General features: G+C 39.2%; 2 protein-coding genes across 2 annotated transcripts; both read right to left on the bottom strand.

Moving 5' to 3' along the window:
* Positions 1–3,150: 3,150 nt before the first annotated feature.
* Positions 3,151–5,573, bottom strand: LOC116136310 (MDIS1-interacting receptor like kinase 2-like). The gene is made up of 2 exons (XM_031422023.1): positions 3,533–5,573; positions 3,151–3,443 (listed from the first exon to the last, which is right to left on the bottom strand). The coding sequence occupies exons 1-2, from the start codon at positions 5,571–5,573 to the stop codon at positions 3,151–3,153; spliced, it is 2,334 nt and encodes a 777-aa protein (XP_031277883.1).
* An 845-nt stretch (positions 5,574–6,418) lies between these two features.
* LOC116136269 (4-alpha-glucanotransferase, chloroplastic/amyloplastic-like) lies at positions 6,419–16,744 on the bottom strand. Its single transcript, XM_031421989.1, is given in 17 exon segments — positions 6,419–6,637; positions 12,572–12,724; positions 12,818–12,863; positions 13,304–13,391; positions 13,501–13,573; positions 13,766–13,840; positions 13,924–13,955; positions 14,040–14,179; positions 14,710–14,786; positions 14,869–14,885; positions 14,888–15,026; positions 15,134–15,270; positions 15,543–15,657; positions 15,769–15,820; positions 15,914–16,002; positions 16,113–16,175; positions 16,327–16,744. Coding segments are annotated over 17 exon segments (1,752 nt in total). The 5' UTR covers positions 16,678–16,744; the 3' UTR covers positions 6,419–6,532.
* Positions 16,745–17,048: the final 304 nt, after the last annotated feature.

Here is a 17,048-nt window from a genome sequence, read left to right as displayed (position 1 = left end):
TATGGTGGCTAGGATATCTGAAATTGGAATTGATTTGGGGAAAATTTTGGAGTTTGCAAATTTGGGGAAAATGAAATTTGGGAGACTAATTTGAATTTGGTAAGCTCGACCTTTTTCTAAAACTCGGTAATTGATTTTTTTTTTTTTTTTTTTTTTTTTGGGGATGGAATGACGTGGCAAGTGACTAAGGTAGCATATGAGGTGGCATTTTTGATATAATTTGGAAGGAATAAAGAAAGGTTGACAACACTTCTCACAACTTTCTCTCATAAACGTTAAGGTAATAGCTCACATTTACGTAGGAGGAATTCATTGTTGGGCAGGCGAGATCCATTGTTAGGCAAGCGAGATCCATTGTGAGCTGACTAATTACGAGCTAACACGTCGCGTTTGTGAGAAAAAGGTAATAAGAAGAGTTTGTGCGTATAGTATTACTGAATTTGGGAAGTAATTAAAGATTTTGGATTCATTTTTTTTAATAAAAAATTTTAGAAACACTAATGTAACAAGTGGCAACTAAGTGATGTGGTAGAAGAGATGCTCTACCACTTTGTTTGCCACCGTTAATTAGTAATATTTGGTTGTAAACATAACATTATTGAAAGGATAGGATAATCATTTTATATGAATTTTATGTAATTTTTATCCAGTTGTAAGTAAAATATTTTTTATTTTATTTTATTTTATTTTTTTGTTAAGGAATGTAAGCGTTTTTTTTTTTTTAAGTTTTGTCGGTGGTGAAAACGAAAGAAATGGGAGCTGCTGGGTTTGCAGAAAGCGCAGAAAACGAGGCCTTTTGTCAGAAAAAGCTGACGTGGCGGGGCTATGGTAGAAATAAAGGGTGGGGAAGTTTTAAAATATTGAAACGTATTTTATATAAAAACTGGGCAGTCGCCCAAACGAAAGAAGGGACAAAGAAGAACCGGGAGGAAAAGGGGAGAGGAGAGAGAAAAGAGAGAAAAGAGGGAAGGAAGGAGAGAAGGAAAGAAGAAAAGAAAAAGGGGAACAGAAGGGAGGATACTTTCGGCCGAGAAGTAGAGTGAGTGAAATGAAATAGTATGGGGGAGGAGAAAAATTAGTAGATCGGCTAAATCCAAGTTCGGGTTCGGAAGAGGAGTGGTTGAGAGCACAAGGGAGCTTCGGTTGAGCTGAATTTTGTGGGTGGAATATTATTAAATTTGCATTTAAAATCATGTCTTGGTTGGAATGCATGTGCATGCCCGATTGATTGAGGTTTTATTTTAACTTTGAATTTTGAATTTCTAATAAATTGAAGATTTCCGTGACATGCATGTGTTTGGAATAGAGAGTATGAAATTATGTTTATGAAAATATTGGGTAAATTGGTATTAAAAAGGGCTTGGTGCAAAAGCTTGTGGTGAATTGCGATAATTGCTAGATCCCACCTTGCATGTCTCGGTTAAATTGATATGTGGATTTTGCTGCCTTAAATCTGGCTCTAAAGAAGGTACTTATGTGTTGCATGTTACTTATAATTATGTATGGCTTTTACATGAATTGAATGATGGTGGAAATATTTATTGTAAGAATTATGGCTGGGATTTTTAGTTAAGCTGAGTGTCTTGAAGAGTTTTGGGTTGTGATTTATGGCTGGGAAATCGTTTGGAGTATAATGCTTTGCTAAATGACGACTTTACAAATGCTTTTGGGTATTTTGGGTTAAATTGAGGAATGTTGGTGACGATTTTGTGGGCTGGAAATGGTATTGTATTGTATTGTATTGTATTGTATTGTATTGGCAGGGCATTTTGGGTTATGTGTGTGTGATATGCATGAGATGTTTTGCTAAAATATGGGATTTGGTAATGGGTGGTGTGGAGCCTTATTGCATGCTTGTGATTGTTATGTGAATTTGAATTTTGATGTAACATATGTATTGGCTGCCTTTTTGGTTTGGTTTGGTTTATATATATATGTGTGTGTGTTTTGTACTTGGCTGGACAATGTGTATTGGAAATGTTGAGAGTGGAACTTTCTCATTTGTGATTTTGCTTGCTGGAAGTTATATATTTCTATATGGATATGGTGCATTTCGGCTGGACTTGGTGGAAGTGTATATTGGTTGTCTATTTAAAGAAGTTGAGTGGATAACAGTATAACACCATTATACTAATCGGCTGGCCCTTTTATTCAAATGCTTGAATTTTGGTTTTACTTTTGAAGCTGCTGGACTTAGTAATGACATGAGTTTGACTGGATGTATATGGGTGATATATACGTATATATAAAAAGTGTAAAAGTGTGCCTAATATGCATGAGTTATAAGCCCTTTTTACTCTTTCGGCCTGCTGTATTTGGGCTCTAATTGTGGTCCAGTTATCTGTTTTGAGTGTTGGATTTGTATTATATTTGGTGGGCAAGCCTATTAGCAAACAAGATCAGGACAACAAGTGAAAATGCTCTATCAAAATTAACAACCCCATTATTTCTGTTATTATGAAATGTATATCCAATTCGGAACTCTATTATAATTATATATAGAGGCAACTCACAATACCTTTATTCAAACTTGTAGTGCCAACATTCCAAAGCTACTCATATCTCATTTCAGTTACCTTCATTGTGTAAGCTAGCTTTGCAAAAATGAAAATAAAATTAGATCACGATATACGTCATCCATTTTCTATTAAGGTTACATTGAATAAGTTAAATGTCCATAGGACAATGAATGTGCCACATCTCTAAGACTTTCCCCTTTCAAAATATTTAGTCTCTTAACTCCAACTTAATTAGTTCTCTTGCTACTGCTTCACCGCTCAAAATTTTATTCAAGGAGAAAAAAAAAAAAAAAAAAAAAAAAAAATCTATGGAATCAAGATGATGTGGTAACACAAAATAATGCATGCATGTCAAGTAATTATTAATAACTATCAATTTTAATTAATTTATAGACAAAAAGAGAGAAAAACTAGTTTTGTTGATGTAAGAATATTTAATATTGTGAACTTCATCACTTAGAATGTATATTTTATTTTGAATAGGGAGATAAATGAAGAAAAAAATGCCTTCATGATAAATTATACTTAATTTAATATTTGACAACAATTGATTTTGAATAGGGTTCAGAAGGATTACAATGTTTTACACAAGCAATTGATTTTGCAGATTCCCACAAATTGCCTTTTGTGCTCATAACTCCTTACAAATCATGTCCATGGTTGGCCTCAATTGTGGATTAGCATCTAAGCAAGCACTAGCAAGGTTCAAAATTTTTATTATTGGGGCCTGAATTTCAGGATCAGGAAATGGAAGACGTTGGTCCACAATATCTCTCAGCCGCCTCTTCTCCTTCATCCTATTCAAAGAAGAGGATAGAGAAAGAATCATATCACCTGGATGCTCTCCTTTGATAATTTCTAGTGCTAACACTCCGAAGCTATACACATCACATTCTAAAGTTACCTTCATTGTGTAAGCAAGCTCTGCAAAAATGAAAGATAAATGAGATCATGATATATATATGTGTCATCCATTCTCTATGAAGGTTACATTAGATGAATTATATGTATACCTGGTGCAGTATATCCACATGTACCTAAAACTACAGTCCAATTGGTTGCTCCTGGCTGGAGAACCTTGGCAACTCCAAAGTCTGAGACATGAGCTTCATAGTCTGAATCAAGCAACACATTCTTGCTTGATATATCTCGATGGACAATTGGTGGAAAACAATCATGATGTAGGTAAGACAAGGCATGAGCCACACCTCTTAAAATCCCTATTCTCATATTCCAATCCAGTTTCTTTGCTTCCACCTCACACCCCAGAACTTTATTCAAGCTACCATTTTCAAGGTAATCATAAATTAAAAAAGAGTGTTGAGCATGCAAACAAAAACCAAAATATTTCACAATATTTCGATGATGTAACTCTGTTAATGCTTTTACTTCCTTCAATAAGTGATTTTGGTTTGCCATCTCACTAGGATGCAAAGAATGAATATCAAATTTTTTTACTGCTACAACATGCCCTTCTTCTAATTTTGCTATGTAAACACTTCCATATCCTCCCCTCCCAATACAATATTTGGGATCAAAATTTTCAGTTGCTCTCATGATTTCTTTATAAGTTGCCTTTTCCCCAATGTTTGATACAGTTGACATCCAAAATTCCCCCATGTTCTCATGATTTCTTCTCTTCCCACTTAGACAACTAATTAAATTGCTCTCGTTGTTTCTTTTCTTCCTTCTTTGATAGATAATTAGCACCACAATTAAAAGAGTAAGTGCTCCTAAAAGAGGGAACACGACAGTGAACACCAATTGCCAGCCCTTAAAGATCTGTTTGTGTGATGTGAAAGTTTTGCAAGGTAGTCGTAGGCTGCTAGCAGCACCACACAATCCTCTATTCCCTTCTAATGCTTCCACTGGAGCGTATCGAAATGCTCTACTATCGGGAATTGGACCCTGCAACTCATTATAGGATATATCGACAAAAGACAAACCTTTCATTCCTTCAAAACAACTCGGAATTGAACCAGAGAGGTTATTGTAGGACAGATTAAGGTTCTCCAAGTTCTCCAAACGGCATATTTGAGACAATATCTCTCCTTTTAGCAAGTTATGACTCAAATCTAGAGCTGATAATTGAAATAACTTTGCCAATTGATCTGGAATTTCTTCATTAAGCTGATTGTTACTCAAATTCAAGTAGTGTAATTTCAACATGTACCCAAGATCTTTTGGGATTGACTTTTTCAATCTATTTGCAGATAAGTCAAGGTACTCAAGTTCAATGAGTAAGCCAAGTTCCTGAGGTATACCTCCAGAAAATTGATTCCCATTCAAAACCAGATTGTTCATAGAAACCAACTTTCCTAGTTCCGTAGGAATCTTCCCAGCCAAATGATTCGAAGAAAGATCAAGCACATGCAATTGAGATGAATTTCCAATCTCCCTAGGAATAGAGCCCGAAAGTGAATTACTAGAAAGAGATAATCGAGCCAAGTTGCTCAAATTGCCCAAAGAAGAAGGAATGAGACCGCCCAAGTTGTTATGGTACAAGACAAGCTCTTTAAGAGAACTTAACTGGCCTACTTCTTCTGGTACTGAACCATTTAACTGATTGAAAGAAAGGTGGAGGATCTCCAGATGTGTTAAAAGGCCAATTTCTGGTGGTATATTCCCAGACAATTGATTATTTGACAAATCAAGGCGTGTGAGGTTGGAGAAATTACCAATCTGAGGTGGAAGGCTTCCAAAGAGTTGATTCATGCTCAGATCAAGATACAAGAGATGAGGAAATAATGAGAAGGAGAATTCATCAAGTGTACCTTTTAAACTTGTATTCGTAAGGATAATACTTTCAACACGTCCGGCATGGTCGCAAGAAATTCCGGCCCAGGTACATGCGCTTAGTTGGGTAGAATTAACAGGATAAAGATTCCACGAAGGCAGGAAAGACTGGTCATTATTCCAAAGACTGTCTTTCCATTTGACGAGGGCATTCGCTTCATCAGAAGAATCAGAAGCAAGATTAAGTGTAAAGTGTAACATAACAAGCAAGCAAAGGGAAACAAGTGAAAACACTCTGTTAAAGGTAGACAACTCCATTGTTTCTCTTGTTTTCTGATTCTGACCATAATTCAGAGATAACACGGAATATTTTTATATACAAAGACCTAGGTGCTTGAAAAGTCTATCACCGCCTTTAATTTACTCGAGAGAGAAATTTCCTGTAACTTGCATCTAGTGTGGACAAAAAGTATTCTTCGTCAAATGGAAACTTCACAAAATTTTCATAAAAAGTGATTTTGCAAAGTTTGCTTTATTTTTTTCCCAATATAAAAAAAATATAAAAAAAGAGAAAATTATTTAAAAGATTTTTTTATTTTTGAAAAATTATAATCTGAATTTTTTTAATTGATTTAGTGGATCAGACTTTCATCTATTTTTGTTTTAATTTTACCTTTCTACAACTTTTATGCCCTCACTCTAGTAATTCTGAAGCTTTAATCATGTATGTGACACTAGCACTAGAGTGACTCCAGTCGAGCAGAAGAATTTTTTTCTTTTTTTTTTTTTTTTTTGGGGGGGGGGGGGGGGGGGGGTTTGTTGCGATCAGTTTCTTTTCTGTGTACATCGCTAATTTCTCAATACTTTTCAAATAATGCAGGTTTCGGTGGTCTGTTAGCATGTAGCAATCACTCTGGAACTTGGAAATTGTTAAGTGAAATTGTAGCAGTAATTGCAACAAAAATTAACTTGGAAAACACAAAAAGTAGATTTAGCAGGTATACATAGCTTACAAAAGAAAGCAAACACCCTTTGGTTGTCACTAGCAGCTAAAATATACACATGTATGAACAAATAATCAGATTTCAAGATTAATAAATGAGAAGAACCTTTATGTTATTGATATAAAATATTACTACAAAATCTTGCATCAACTGAGGCAAGTGATTATTTGATGAATGTGAAACAATTGTACAAAATTTATCTCATACGACAACTGACATGGCCGACCAACAATCAGGTAAGTAGCCACTTCGAAAGTTCACAGAGTTCTTACTTTACAGCCGCCCATACACTGAAAGCATATCTCTTAGTTTCTTAGCCTGTGTCTCCAAGCTATCAAAAGTCATGGAATTTGGTATCCTCCAACCCCAGTTTCCAAACTGTATCATAGAAAAGAGGCAGAGCATCAAATTTCAGTTACATATGTTGAGAGGAAATGAATACTTGAAAGATTATTAGTCAAGCCCATAAATTATATTCTCTTGAAGCCCTTCCCCTCTATAAGAAGCACTTTTATTCTTTCATTTTTTAATTTATTTTTTTGGATAGGCAAAAATATGGTATATCTGCGTAAGGCTAAAAGAGAGACTTGGGTCTATCTATCTGGGTTGAGCAAAACAATTAAACCACGCATAAATTTTAAATTGGACCAAGAAATTTTTAATTGGATTTATTCTCTGATGGAACTCCCTGCAATCAGTGAACCACAACACACACACACAGCACACACTAAAGAATATGCACGAAAGAGGAAGAAATGGCAGTTTATATTAATTGGAACCAAGCTAGCATAAACAGAGCAATAGAAATAACAAGCAGATTCCCAGCAGTTCGAGGAACTGGGGGCCTCCCAAACAAGCCTATGAATAATATTTTCGATATCCCTCCTCTCTCTCACTTTCTTCTTTTTATAAGCCCTTATTCAGTCCCTTAACTAATTGACAACTAGGTGTCCATTTCCATAACAACCTTCCCCTGCACGTGTCCCTTTTTATAACAAACTGCCCATGCACTAACCACCCTCCTTGCACACCTCATCATCCCCTACCAGGCTCATACTTAATGTACCATTGCCCCTCTTCCTTCCCCTGCCCTTGGACTTATAGACCTTACGTATGGGAGGTCTAACAATACCAACCCCCCCCCCCCCCTGAAGTGCCACCTTGTCCCCAAGGTGGAATTGAGGAAATTGACTATTGATGACATCAAAAGACTCCCAGGTGGCGTCAAAATTAGGTAGGTCCTTCCATTTGATGAGCACCTCGGTGGAACCATCCAACAGAGTCTGCACATCCAGCACTACCTCGGGCTGAACCTGAAGCTCCAGATCTTCAGTGAGACAAGAAGGCAAAGGCTGTACAGGGACTGAACGATGTAGGCAGTGCTTCAATTGGGATACGTGAAAGACTGGGTGAATACGGGCTGCTGTGGGCAATTCTAACTTGTATGCCACCTGACCAATCTTCTCGACCACTTGGAAGGGCCCATAAAACCGAGGACTCAGTTTTTCATTCAATCGTGTGGCGAGAGATTTAAACTTATAGGGCTGAAGCCGGAGATAAACATAATCTCCTGGAGAGAACTGGATGTCCCTTCGGTGGCTGTCTACTTGGGCTTTCATATGAGCTTGTGCTACTTCCAGGTTATGTTTAAGGTCTTGAAGAAGGGCATTGTGTTCTCGGATCTGCTGGTTTACTTCATCGACCGTAGAGGGGTAATTGGTCAGCTTAAGGAGAGTCGGAGGGTCTCGGCCGTACAATGCTTTAAAAGGGGTCATCTTAGTGGAGCGATGGTACGTCGTGTTGTATCAAAATTCAGCCCATGATAACCAGTTGGGCCATTGACGGGGCTGTAAGCTGTAGAAACAGCGGAGGTAAACCTCTAGACACCTATTCACCACTTCGCTTTAGCCATCCGTTTGAGGGTGGTAAGCCGAGCTAAATTTCAGAGCTGTCCCTGAGATTCTGAAAATCTCCTGCCAAAAGTGACTCATAAACAATCTGTCCCTGTCTGAAATGATGGTCTGAGGGAGACCGTGAAGCTTCACTATTTCTTTTATGAAAACTAAGGCTACCTCCTTGGCGGTATAAGGGTGTGACAGAAGTAGAAAATGGCTGTATTTAGTCAAACGGTCCACTACAACTAGGATGGTGTCAAATCCTTTGGTTCTTGGGAGGCCTCTGATGAAATCCATTGTCAAATCATCAAATGCCTGAGCGGGAATAGGAAGTGGCTAAAGTAGCCCTGCGGGTTTTAAAGCTGAGTGTTTATTAACTTGGCAGATGGTGCAGTTTTTTACAAAATCCTAGACATCCGTCTTTATACCCGCCCAATAAGCCACATTGGCCACCCTTTTGTATGTCTGAAAAAATCCAGAATGGCCTCCTGACGGACTGGAATGGAATTCAGTTAGTAGCTTCTGCACAAACCGAGAATCTCTAGGCAAAACTAGCCTGTCTTTGTACAGGAGACACCCATGGTGGATTTTATAGTGTAGTCGGCTGTTAGGGTCCAAAATCAACGCTTGAATCAACTGCCTCAGCTTGGGGTCTTGGTGGGCTTCGTTGGCCAAGTCCTCATACTCCGAAAACTGAATCTTTGATAAGGACGATAATTCTAGGTTCTCATCTCGTCGAGATAGTGCATCCGCGACCTTACTTGTGGTGCCTGGCAAATACTAAATGTCAAATGAATACCCCATCAATTTGGACAACCATTTCTGCTGTTCCGGTGTCTTAATCCGCTGATCCTTGAGGAATTGAAGGCTTCTCTGATCCGTTCGAATGATAAACTTTCTGCCCAATAAATAAGGACTCCATTTGTGTACAGCGAAAACCACAGCCATTAGTTCTCTTTCATAGACCGATTTTTGTTTAGCTTGAGGGGAAAACACCTTACTTAGCTATGCTATGGGTCGTTTGTGTTGAACCAGCACCGCTCCCATACCTTGGCCTGAGGCATCTATATGGATCTCGAATGGAAGGTTGAAATCCGGGGCTGCCAGCACTGGAACCGATGTCATAAGGCGTGAAAGGCCTGCTCAACCTCTTGATCCCAATTAAAACAGTTTTTCTTCAAGAGCCACATGAGTGGCTGGGCTATACTGCCATATCCTTTAACAAACCTGCGATAATACCCCGTCAAACCCAAAAATCCGCGGAGACTTTTCACATTGGTGGGTGTGGGCTAGTAAACCATAGTAGCAATTTTTTGGGGGTCGACCTCCACCCCATGTGCTGAAATTAAGTGCCCCAGGTATTCCAGTCTCTGCTGCCCGAATGAACACTTTTTCCAATTCACAACCAGGTCATTGTCACCCAAAATTTGAAGGGCTTGCCGAAGGTATTGAATGTGGGCTTCCAAGTCAATACTGTATATCAAAATATCATCAAAGAAAACCAATACGAACTTACGCAGAACCTATTTAAAAATACTATTCATAAGTGACTGAAATGTTGAAGGAGCGTTGGTCAATCCGAACGACATCACCAAGAACTCGTAATGGCCCTCATGTGTTCGGAAAGCTGTTTTGGGAATGTCTTCGTCTTTGATCCGAATCTGATGGTACCCTGATCAGAGGTCCAGCTTAGAGAAGATTGTTGCCCCTACCAATTCATCCAACAGTTCTTCGATGGTCAGGATTGGGAACTTGTTGGGGACTATTATCTCATTAAAAGCCCTGTAATCCACGCAAAACCTCCAGCTTCCATCATTTTTCTTGACTAACAACACCGGCTGGCAAACGGACTGGTACTCGATTGGATGATATGGGCTGCTAACATTTCCTCCACCAATTTTTCAATTTCATTTTTCTGGAAATATGGATACCTATAGGGTCTAATGTTAGGGGCTTGGGCGCCTGTTTTAGGGTTTATGGCATGGTCATGGGGACGGTGTGGAGGAAGTTTCGAGGGCTGGTTGAAAAGATGCCGATACTCATCCAAAACTGCCTAAACTTGCGGACTGATGTCTTCGTCTGGGTGAATTGGCTTCCCTTCAATTGAACAACATTCCACCAGGAACCCTCCCCCAATGCTGTTGATAGTCCGTAACATTGACTTCAGGGAGACACCTGACTTTACCAGAGACAGATCCCCTTGTAAACTGACCTTGACCGCATCCAATTCAAACCTCATGGTCAGCTTCTTCCAATTGGCACAAACGTCCCCTAAGGAACTCAACCATGTAATGCCCCAAATCACGTTGGCACTCCCCAACTGAAAGGGAAAGAAATCCTGTCTAATCTTAACTCCTTGTACATCCAGATGGATCTGTTGGCACACCCCTTCCCCTTTTACCGTGACTCCATTTCCTACCATCACCCCAAACCGTTTTCCTTTTTCCACTGTAAGTCCTAACTTCTCTACTAAATCCTGTGAAATAAAGTTGTGGGATGCCCCACTGTCAATCAATACCACAACCTCAGTATTACCAATTTGCCCCTTTACCTTCAAAGTGTGATCCGATGTTATACCCACGATGGAGTTCATGGACAGTGCTAAGTCGTCACCATCTGGGCTGGGATTATCGTCATTTTCCGATGGGTTTTCGGCCTTCTCATCACCGTCGTCCTCCAAAGCCAATAGGATCTATAGTGACTTACTTCGACAGTGATGATTAGGGCCAAATTTTTCATCACATCTGAAGTAAAGGCCCCTTTCACGTTTACTTTGGATCTCGGCTTCCGTCAATCGCCAGAAATTGCCTCCTGATCCTCCTCGGAAGCTCGTCGCTCCCATTTTCGGTGCCCTCTCTCGTCTATCGGGTGCGCGAGAATCGCGAGATGACGCGATCTGACTTGCCTCAGGTGGTTTTATTGAGTTGGGCCACTAGGCGGGTCGGGGCGGGTCGGGTCGGGTCGGATCCAGGTTAGTGACTATCTTGGATGGGTTGGACCACCATGCATGTCGGTTTGGATCTGGGCTGTTGGACACCCTTGAATAATTATCCCTGGTGACTTGGGTTCTAAATGTTTTGGGCCTCCATTTTTCCATTACCCAATTTTTTTCCTCCATATGATAGGCCTGTTCAATGACTTCTTGGAGGGAGCTGGGCCTCAACACTCTCAACTCAGCTCTGATTTCTTCCCTAAGCCCATTGATGAAAACCCCCATTAACAATTCCTCTCCCAAATCTTTCAACGGTGCTATAAGGGCTTCAAAATCTTCCTTATATTCAGTCACGGTGGAGATTTGTTTCAGCGCCTCGTGTGCAGACCCTTGGAACGACGGCCTGAATCTCGCTATTAGAGCAGCCTTGAGCTCTTCCCATGTCTTGAAAAGATCTTGTCCTTCTACCCACTGGTACCAATTAAGCGCCCTGCCCTCTATGCAAACAGCCGCTGCCTCCACCATTTTTGATAGTCCATATTTGTTGATAGCAAAGTAACGGTCGATGCGAAAAGTCCATCCAAAAGGGTCCTCTCCACTGAAAATTAGAAGCTCCAGCTTCCGAGTTTTCTTTTCCTCCTTCCCACTGTCCCCGATTGTGTCTTGTTCTCATTTGCGGCCACCACCAAAATCTGTATTCTCGGACGATGACTGGGATTTCTCTTTTTCACGGTAACATTTCTCCTCCCTCTCGTATCTCAACCTCAACAATTCTCTCATCTCGGTCAAGTATTCTTTAAGACTCCCCACATCCGTCTTGACTGAACTCATATCTTCTTGTACTGATTTCATCTCTTTCTCCATATTATCCATCCTCTTATCCATTTTTGATTTTATCATTCCCCAGCGTGCAATCTGTTGGCAACTTGGCTCTGATACCAATCTGATGGAACTCCCTGCAATCAGTGAACCACAGCACACACACAGAGCACACACTAAAGAATATGCACAAAAGAGGAAGAAATGGCAGTTTATATTAATTGGAACCAAGCTAGCATAAACAGAGCAATAGAAATAACAAGCAGATTCCCAACAGTTCGAGGAGTTGGGGGCCTCCCAAACAAGCCTATGAATAATATTTTCGATATCCCTCCTCCCTCACTTTCTTCTTTTTATAAGCCCTTATTCAGCCCTTTAACTAATTGCCCTTAACTAATTGACAGCTAGGTGTCCATTTCCATAACAACCTTCCCCTGCACGTGTCCCTTTTTATAACAAACTTCCCATGCACTAACCACCCTCCTTGCACACCTCATCATCCGCTACCAGGCTCATACTTAATGTACCCTTGGACTCATAGACCTTACGTATGGGAGGTCTAACATTCTGTAAATCTAATCAAAACAGATTTGGACAGAAACAAGCAATTTTAGTTGTTTGGCACGACGAATCATCATCTTGTTTGCATCCATGTATATCTTTTACTTGAGTTGCTGGAATGTTCATCCGTGCAGAATTCCCTAGCTCAAGTATATCTTGCATGGGTACGACTGCAGTTTGGGCCACGGAAGATACAGCAGCCTGGATGAGTGCCCAGGGTATGTCATCTTCTTCAGTTAAAGAACGATATTTCAGTACCTGCAACAACAATTATATTGTAATAAACCGCAAAAAGAGACTTCAAATGTTAATTAAATAGCCAAATTATTGAAAAGAAAAGATAGCACTCACATTATTCTTCTCTTCCTGCTTCAGATTGTCCCACCAACCTCGGATTTATGATAAAACATGATAACTGTTAGTGGGCACGTATTATAATCCAAAAAGAGATTACTTTATGCAACTTCAGATGATCAGAACAAACCACTACTCCCACCTCATAAACTAAAAAATTTGATCAGTCATGTACATTTAGAAGACCATAATTAAGCTATAGATCATCCTGGAATAAAGGTCTCATTGGTCGTTCAAAAGATATCAACTGGTCAACAGCCAATGATCCATTTCAGTTGGTATTTCATATATTCTTCCCATGGACGAGAAAAACAGAGACAAGTCCATGAAATAAGGATCTTTACAGTGTTAACATTGTGAGTTCCAGCATAAACAACTTTATTGCACTCAAGATTGTGAGGCAACATGCGGCATTTTCCTATAATTTCTCCCAAAGATAAGAAACAGAAGAAAATAGATTTTTATGGAATAAGGATCCTTACCGTGTCATTATCATGAGTTCTAGTGTACACGACTTGATTGCACTCATGATTGTGAGGCAAATGAGGGTTTTCAGCATCATTTCCAAAGCCTAGAAAAAGAAAATACAAAACAGGACGACAAAATCAAACCAAGCAAACTTCACTTAAAATGATAAATAGAATTGACAGTAGTACACTTAATCAACAAATAACTATTACCAAACTGAAGAACAGCCATTCCAGGTGCCCCAATAGATTTCCTGAGCTGAACTACATCTTCAGTGATAACTCCCTGTCACAAGACGATGAGAACATATCAGCAGAAGACAATCAATGAATACACAAAAATATCAAGTAATTATCGTATCCATGAAAACTCCACGGTTTATTAGTTGCCAGAAAGTAATATGATTCCACCACAAGAAACACCCCATAACAAGGTAAAAGGAGAAGCAAAGCATGAATCCTATTAGACAAAACATACCAAATCTTCCGCTATTATGTTGATATTTCCAACAGCTCTGGAGATAGCATCAAACAAGGATTTTCCAGGTCCCACCTACTGTCATCAAAAGAGTATCTAAGATTGATAATTGAATATCTTTAAAAGATTACAACTTGACCTGATTTAGAGAATCTAACCTTCCATCTTCCAACCATTGCAACCTTTGATTCTGTACAATTGTATAATATATTAGTTCACACAGTATGTCAGTGCAACAAACATCAAGTCATCTGTCAAATGAATTTCATCTCACCAGATGGAACAGCCCAAAAGCCAGCAAATCCTCTAAAGTGGTCAATCCTGAATTCATCATATAAATCCTGAGCACGTTTTAAGCGGCGAATCCACCATGAAAATCCATCTTTCTCCATGGAGTTCCAATCATACAGAGGGCTTTTAAGTCAAAAACGAAGCTAATAGGTAAGCTAGCTAATATTGTATGCTTAATACTACGAGAAGAGTATTACATATGAGCAACAACAGAGAAAATTATGGACCGATTTTAGACAGACCATGATATGGGATCCAAATTATATAGTACAGTTCAGTGTCTGGGCCACTGATTTCGGGTGTATTGTGGTAAAAGTAAATGTTGTAAGTAATATCACCAAAATTTCCACTCACTTTTCTGAAGCATTCACTTGAATGCTTAATGGGGCTATTGTACAATAATTACCAAAAAAGAATCTGAAAGAGAGGTATGAAAATAAAATACAAAACAGAATAACAGCAAGCATGAGATATGCAAAACTATCATTGGATTTCTTTTAGCAGATTATATGCTGATCGATGAGCACATTATCTTCAAGGTATTAAATAAACAAATGAATATTAACCATGGAGAATACGGGTAACGAGATTTATGTGGCATAATTTGAATGATCAGATGTAGTTGCTAGGTAGTACAATATATGTATACAAACCTGTCCCAAAGCTGACCAGTTTCACTGAAGGCATCAGGAGGAACGCCACTAACTAGAAGAGGAAAACCACTCCTGTTCTGCCAATAAATATCAAAATTAGTGACAGTCACCTACATTTGATAATTGACATCTCTGGCACTAGTTTGACGAAAGACTCACCAGCAAAAAATGCTTTTATTTGCCCAAACATCAGCACTATGATAACCTACATAGATGGGCATGTCTCCCATTATACTAATGCCCTTAGTTTGTGCATAGTTGCGAACTTTTTGCCATTGCCTTTGGAATAAGAACTGTTGTGCAACGAATACATCAATCTATACAAGTGAAAGCAAGAATAGAAAATCATTAGGTCATCTAGCATCTTAGATGTTGAGAGAAATTACAAGCCATCAAATAAGACTAAGAGTCATGTAGTTCTTACGAAATCCTTTTTACTTTGGTAAATTTCTTCCAGGGCAGCAAGATGGCGATTTTTCAATGGTTCAGGCCAAAAATACCAATTGAATGTATTGAGAGTATCATCAATAGCAGCAAAATATGCTGCATCTTCAAGCCAGCCTATGAAAGTGGGGTAAATACTCAATTCCATGAGAAACACCTCCAAAGAGTGAAATCCAACTAAACTATAATCCAAAGATAATTGTAAGTACATCCACTTTTTGCACTTAATTAACATTTTAATTTGATATCTCAACAATACAAATCCAACTACATGAATTATTGAAAAATCCATTCTTCTCACAAAAACCTAAAGAAAGGTAAAAAAAAAAAAAAAATAATAATAATAATAAAATAAAATAAAAATGCATGAAATATATGAAATTTCTCACTTGCTATGTTCTGGTCTTTGCGGAAATCTTCAAGCTGTTTTTTAAGTTCAACATCACTTTGGATGAGCCTCTTTGCAGCCTAAGAAAGGAATACCTTAAGATAAGATTTTGTGTACTAACAGAATCAGCTATTAATATAAGAAACAGCTAATGCAGCATGACCACTAAGACTCAAGGGACCAGTGCAAACTTCCTATTCCCTTCTTTGACATTTTCTTCAAGGGACCAAAGGATCTTTCAAGTCAGCTACGGCTGAAAAGTTCACACGCTCGGCATCACTGCACAAAAGATAGTAATAAGAACAAACACATAAACAAGGAATACAAAAGTGGCTTGATATCATCATTGATTTTAATATCAGAATTCCTCACATTGGCTGTGGAAGCTCATCCTTTTCCAACAAACCATCCTTCACAAGCTCATCAAGGCAAATCAACAGAGTGTTAACACAATTTGCATCCTGAAAGCAGTCATCAGGGACAATTAGCCACAGTAACAATACAAGACAAGCAGGATAAACAGTAATTAATCATAATTAATTATAAAAAGCTTCATGAGAGGTCTCTTGACCTGGCCAGAGTATGTTGATCCTTCTTCATTGGCTTTCCTTCCCGGAGGAACGAGCGGCAAAACCTGCAGCAATGCCACGTCAGCACTTCACATTCAATTCAACTGTCATGAAATGCAGCGTTTTAAGAAAATGCTAATGCTACTATCAATAGCTTCACATTCAAATTCAGAAACTTCAGCCAAATTTTTTCTTGACAAAACGGAGCGTTTTGACCTGCCAAACGGAGCAACCGGAGAAATGAAGCCAGTCGAGGAACTCGAACGCCTGGTCACCGAGATCTCCGATACCGTAAGGGCCACGAAACGACGTCGGATGGAGCAAAACGCCTGCTCGTCGCCGATCCTTGGAGTCCAGATTGGGAAGCCAGTCACCGTAGTTGACAGGCAAGTCTTCACCGACGGAAGGCATAGAAAAAACGGCGCCGCTTCGGGAACGAGAGAAGGAGATCAACGGAGCTGCTGTCGGTTCGCGCGCGTGAAGGGGCGTGCTTCTAAAGGGAAGCGCGGTAGGCTTCGTTGAGAGAAAGGAAGGTACAATTGAGAAGGCAGAGTTGGGAATGGTCATGAAAGGAGGGTTGAAGCTTGAAAACGCTCGAGCTTGAACACGATAACTGAAAGTTGAGTGAGCGAGAAGTGTTACAGTTAAACGAACTTCAAAGGTTCGCGAATGAACGTGATTACAAACACTGTGATCCGCACCAAGGGGGCTAATTTCGCACACCTTCCTATACTTTAGGATTTGTCGTTCACCTCCCTAAATTTCTGGGGATGTCAGAAAAATTGATAAATTATAGAGGGTTTGTGATATTAAACTAGACTAATGCGATGGATTAATTTAAAGAGTAACGCTACATTTACACCACCCATTACATCATTTTCATTACACCATCACCATTTTACTAATAATTATTTTATTATAATATTAAAAATTAAAAA

This window comes from Pistacia vera, unplaced genomic scaffold (genome assembly GCF_008641045.1).
Source record: "Pistacia vera cultivar Batoury unplaced genomic scaffold, PisVer_v2 Contig310, whole genome shotgun sequence".
Lineage (NCBI taxonomy): Eukaryota > Viridiplantae > Streptophyta > Magnoliopsida > Sapindales > Anacardiaceae > Pistacia > Pistacia vera.
This window is presented reverse-complemented; position numbering and strand designations above follow the sequence as displayed.

Bases quoted from the DNA above. Each gene is read 5' to 3' on its own strand.
- LOC116136310 (XM_031422023.1), bottom strand. From the start codon at position 5,573: ATGGAGTTGTCTACCTTTAACAGAGTGTTTTCACTTGTTTCCCTTTGC. The intron at 3,444-3,532 runs GTATACATATAA...TCATTTTTGCAG, and splicing joins ATGTGGATATACTGCACCAG to AGCTTGCTTACACAATGAAG.